At 57.2% G+C, this 5,772-nt stretch overlaps 1 protein-coding gene across 1 annotated transcript; it reads left to right on the top strand.

The window, feature by feature from the left end:
- The first annotated feature begins 2,709 nt into the window (after window positions 1-2,709).
- Window positions 2,710-3,570, top strand: LOC109749590 (uncharacterized). The gene has a single exon (XM_045234888.2). The coding sequence runs from the start codon at window positions 2,816-2,818 to the stop codon at window positions 3,365-3,367; it is 552 nt and encodes a 183-aa protein (XP_045090823.1). The 5' UTR covers window positions 2,710-2,815; the 3' UTR covers window positions 3,368-3,570.
- The last annotated feature ends 2,202 nt before the right edge of the window (window positions 3,571-5,772 follow it).

The raw sequence follows: 5,772 nt of genomic DNA, 5'->3' as shown, positions 1-5,772 counted from the left end.
CCTCCCTCGCCTCGTCCGGCGCCGTCGCCCCCTCCGGGAAAGACAAGCCTCGTGCCCCGCGCAAGACCGCCGCCGCGACCAAGCCGAAGAAGGCGCTGACGCCCGAACAGCGGGCAAGGGAGTCGGCCAAGAGGAAGGGCCGGAAGCACGCCGCGGACGCGAGGGATGAGGCCGCCGCGCCGGCCGCCGCCGTCGCCGCCGCGCAGCAGGAGTTCACCAACGCTCGCGTCGCGGCGGCAACGAGGGATGCGCTCTACATGCTAGGGGTAAACCCTAGCCAGCATAGCCTCGTCCAAGCCGCCGTCGCCGCGGCCAGCACCGGCTCGTCGGCGTTTCCTCGAATGGTGCTGCCCGATTCACCCCGCGTGTCGGCTTGCAACCCGGTCCCCGGCTTCCACGTCTACCCGCAGGCCTCCCGCCTCTCCGGGGAGTGCTCACCCGACGTGAACGTGGTCGCGCCTTCCACGCCCGCGCCCATCGACCTCAATGCCACCCCGGTGGTCGGTGGCTCGTCTTCCGGCGGCACGAGGAAACGCGCGCGGCAGACGCCGGCCGGCAAGCTCCCGGACGCCCGTAACCTGTTCGAGGAAATGCCGTCCACCGTCGACGAGGACTACATGCAAAACCTCATCTTCGAGGGTGGTGCACCGGGCTCTGGCTACGATCCCGACGAGACACAAAGTCAGGACGGCCGCGGGGCGTTCACGCCGGCCGCTGGCTATGATCCCGATCAGGCGGCCTTCATGCGTGATCAGGTCGGCATCGACCTGTACGGCTTCCCCCTCGACCACGAGTTCCCGGACGACTATGGGCTAGAGGAAGAGGACGAGTGCGACATCGAAGTGGAGCCTTTGTTCGAGGACGAGCTCGCCAACCAAGTCGCCGGTCCTAAGCTGAAGCGCAAGAGCAAGCGCACGAAGGCGTACACAGCTGCCGAGGACAAGCTTCTTTGCGAGTGTTGACGAGACATTGGACAAGACCCAAAGACGGGCGCCGAGCAAAAGCATTCGACCTTTTGGACTCGTGTGCACCGAGAGTTTCATGAGCGCAAGAAGTTTCCACCTTACCAATTTGTGAGCACCCGCGGGTGGGTCTCAATTTCCAAGCGATGGAGGGTGATCCAACAAAAGTGCAACAAGTTTTGCGCCACCCTTGAGAGCGTCAAGGCCCGCCCCGTGAGCGGCATCGGCATGCAAGACATGGTATGATAGCAAGCAAGCCGCCCTTTTTTGTGTCATCAAGATCATCGTTTTACGTCTTCATTTGCTATCACTTGCACATATGCTTGCATGGAAACATTTTGTAGGCATTTCAAGCTTTGGACGCATTCAAGGTTCAACACAATGGCAAGTGCTTCAACCTTTCCCATTGCTATCGGGTCATCAAGGACGAAGAGAAGTTCAAGGCACAATATGCCGCACTCAAGGCACGTGGGGGGAAGAAAGCCGTGGAGGATGTTGGGGAGGGCGAGCCGGCACGGCCGCGGGGGAAGACCAACTCCAAGAAGGAGGACAAGCGAGATGCGGCCACCAACGCCTTGATCGCAAGCGTGGACGGCATGATGAATAAGAATGACTCAAGGGAGGAGGAGCGCCGGCGTTTCAAGGCGGAGCAAATGGATGCTTTCATGGAGATCCAAAGGAGGAGGCTTGATCTTGACGCCGAGAAGCAAGCCAAGATGTTCGAGCTCGAGGCGGAGAAGCAAGCTAAGATGCTAGAGATCGAGGCCGCCAACGCCAAGACGAAGGCGAAAGAAGTGGCTCTTGCGAGCATGATGACCGGGGTGGAGATCATGAAGGTGGATCTCAACACCGTGTCGCCAAGGAAGAGGCCGTGGTTCGAGAAGATGCAGGCCGACATGCTCAAGTTCGACGACGAGTGATCTATGGCGGCGAGGACCATCTTTTCGTATGCCGGCAGGTGTGCCGGCATGACCACGGGAGCCGCGATGGTGTGGTCGAACTCAAGTCCCACCTTTTCTGTGTGCTGGCATGTGTGCCGGCCGGCTGGCGAGTGCGTCAGCATGAACTGTGGTGATATTTTCTGAAGCCGGCATTGTATGCCGGCGCTGGCATGGAGCCGGCATGAGACAAGGCCGCCGGCATGATCGGCCGCGGGCTCTTTTTATTTAAAAGTTGAATACGGACATGAAATAGGTCGGCGCGTTGGGCGCACTGCCGACCCAAATGCATAACTGGGCGGATGCCGGGCGGGTGGCCGACCCAAACGGACGTCGGCCCGCTGGAGTTGCTCTAACTGATCAGCGAGTGGATTTTCGCTAGTTGGTCGTAATATGTCACTCATCAGCAAGTGGGTTTTTGCTAGCTGGTCGTGATCGTAATATGTAACTGATCAACAAGTGGATTTCACGCGGGATAACGTGGGCGATTATCCAGGATTATCACTGATCAACAAGTGGATTTTACAGGGTAATGGCATAGGTTTCTTTCTCGTCCCCCACCGGCGAGGGAGGGAGGGAGCCCAACCGAAGCCGAACGAACGAACTCCCGTCCAGTGCCCGTGGTCGGTCGGGCCCACGCGCAAATCCTCCTGGACGACGACGCCAACCCACCTGGCCACCACCACCCCACTCCTCACTCAGCTCACCTTTCGTCCGTTCCTCTCGCTCCTCGCACCCACCCACCACACGCCACCGTCGTCACATCCATCGTCCATCGCACGCGTTTCCTCCAGTATATATCTCCCGCGCAACGCATCCCAGGCAGCGCAGCCACACACACACACACCAACTCTCATTCCTCGCACTCTGTCTTCAAGCTTATCGCCTTTATCCTATCTCCGGCCTCTCTTCGGCATGGGGAACTTCGCGTCCTGCACGCTGGCCAGGATCCCCGGGGCGGCCAAGGGCGCCAGGGTCGTGCTCCCCGACGGCGGGCTCAGGCTGGTCAGGCCCCCGGCGACGGCGGCGGAGCTCATGCTCGAGGCGCCGGGCCATTTCCTGACCGACGCGCGCGCGCTGCAGGCCGGGCGCCGGATCGAGGCGCTCGCGGCTGACGACGACCTTGAGCTCGGGGGCGTCTACGCCGCCTTCCCCATGAAGCGGCTCGGCTCCAAGGCCGCGCCCGCCGACGTGGCGCGCCTGGCCGCCGTTTTCGCCAGGGAGGCTCACGCCCGGAGGCCAGCCTCGGCCAAGGTGGCGGCCATCGTCGTGGCGCCGCCCGAGGCGGCTTCCGTTGCCGCCGAGGCGGTCAGGGCGCCGCGGTTGGATGAGATGGCCGTGGACGACGAGGCGGCTGCGGCGGAGATCGGGGAGCTCAAGCAACGGATAAGCGGCGGTCGCTTGTCGAGGCGGCGACCGACGTTGGAGACCATACAGGAGGAGAGCTACGCCGCACAAGCATGCTAATGCTACAAGTCAAGTGGCCATCTAACAAACCGAGAGATGGCAAAGGCCTTCTCTCGTATTCTTTCCCCCCCCCCCCCCTTTTTTGACCATGTGTAAATTTGCTGCCTCTTTTTCATGTATTTTTGAGCGATGAAAGGGCAATTGAACCCAAAAAATATGGTGGGCAAGTGATTAATGAATCAAGGAGATCCATCATTTTTTTATCAGTGAGTCAAGGAGATCGAGCAATTCTCACTTACCCATGGGCGACACTAGTATAATTCCATTTCTGCTTTTGTTTTCTTAATATAAACTTCAAATTTCCTTTGTTATAACTCAACAACGACAAGCGATCTTTTTTTTTTTCTATTTCTTTGTCGAAAGGATTCATACATATATAGAAAGCCGGAGCTGCCTCCGGTTGAACCTGGGCAGCCCAGCCAACAACTTTCATTGGAATGTTAAGAGCAAGTGACCCAAACGGATATGGATTTTGTCCGCATTTTATCCGTTTCGGTCGGCCGTCCGCCTAGCGGAGGCGGACAGGGGCTGCCCGTGGATGAAACCAACGCACAAGACAAAAAAGCGGACACGCAAGGTTGTCGGCGTGGAGATGCAACTTTCCTCCCGCCCCGCCACGGCCGCGGCTCGTGCCGCAGCTCGCCGCCCCACTCGCCGCGCCCGCCGCGCCCGCACCGAGCTCACCGCCCCACTCCCGTCCCGAGCTTGTCGCGCCCGCGCCGAGCTCGCCGCCCCACTCCCATCCCGAGCTCGCCGCCCCGCTCCCGCCCCGAGCTCACCGCCCCACTCCCGTCCCGAGCTCGCCGCGTCCGCCCCGAGCTCGCCGCCCCACTCCCGTCTCGAGCTCGCCGCGCCCGGCCCCGAGCTCGCCGCCCCGCTCCCGCCCCGAGCTCGCCGCCCCCTCCCTCCCCCGAGCTCGCCGCGCCCGGTCCGTGCTCGCCTCGCCCGGCCACGAGCTTGCCACCCCGCTCCCGCCCCGAGCTCGCCGCCTCGCTCGCCGTGCAGCCCCGAGCCCGCCGCCCCACTCGCCGCGCTCGGGCCTCCCTCCCTGAGCTCGCCACGCCCAGCCAATGAACTGCTGCTGCTGTGGCCGCGGGCGATGCGGGAGGTCGCCTTCGAAGTCGAGGACGCCGTCGACGAGGCTTAGAACGGGAGGCGGCGGCCAGCGCCGGTGGCCTCGCTGGTTCGCGGCGGCGGCCTGCGCAGGTGGCCTCGTCGGCGAGTGTGGCGGCGGCCTGTGCATGTGGTCTTGCCGGTGCATCGGTATTCGCTCGTACGCGGTCGCTGATATTTGGGTCTAGGGCGGACACGAGCGGGCGACAGGAGCATCCGCTTTTATCCATCGCGGACCCATTTGTGACTCAAATTTGGGCTCAATTTGGATCAAGATGGACAACAAATGGACAACAGGCAGACGCTATGTCCGTTTGGACCGCCCCGTTGGACCATCTTTTTTGTCCGGATGACCCAAACAGACAAAATGGATTTCTGGATTGAAGTTGCTCTAATAGAACTTGACGATTTCGTTGGTGATTTCCATGGGCAAATGCGTATGTAGTTCCATGCGTATTTCTTTCATGTTCTTTTGAAAGAACAAAAGTTATGTATTTCTCCATCATCTTTTCAAAGAGGACATTTAGTTATTGCATATTTCTTTTTCATCACAGGATTATTTCCGTGTTGTTTCTTGAAAGAAAGGAAAGATTAAAAAATTATATACAGCAAGAAATGCGCCAGCCTCAACAAACAAAGAAAAAATGACAACCGTGCGGAGAGCTACAAGTTTTGATTAGCTTTTATTTCTGAGGGAACAAGTTTTGATTAGCTAGTTATGTCAAACTCTACATGGGCCATCGAATCACCAAATTGATAGGCTCTTGGTAATTTTTTTTATTTTGATTAAAACCCCGTGCATTGCACATTTCATATATTTTAAGGATACATCTTCGAGCTTCTTAATTATAATTAACTTCCTACAGATACATCTTAGGATAATATATTATCCCCCAGATTTTGGACATAAACCTATTTGTGCCCATGGTCAATAGAACCTCTATATCTGTTTTTATCAACTTCAATCAGTTTTTTTTCTTTATCTTAGCTCAACAACAATACAATACACTGAACCCTCTTCATATGAAGGATTCATGTATGTATGTATGTATGTATGTATGTATGTATGTATGTATGTATGTATGTATGTATGTATGTATGTATGTATTCATATTTCCTTTTTCCAGTCTTTCAAAAAATGAGTTTATTGTTAGATATGATTGTTGGGAATCGTAGCATAATTTAAAATTTTCCTACGCTCACCAAGATGCATCTATGGAGTATACTAGCAACGAGGGGAAGGGAGTGCATCTACATACCCTTGTAGATCGCGAGCGGAAGCGTTCCAATGA

The sequence above is a fragment of the Aegilops tauschii genome, chromosome 3 (genome assembly GCF_002575655.3).
Source record: "Aegilops tauschii subsp. strangulata cultivar AL8/78 chromosome 3, Aet v6.0, whole genome shotgun sequence".
NCBI lineage: Eukaryota > Viridiplantae > Streptophyta > Magnoliopsida > Poales > Poaceae > Aegilops > Aegilops tauschii.
The sequence above is the reverse complement of the archived record's forward strand: the minus strand, read 5'-3'. Positions and strand labels throughout refer to the sequence as shown.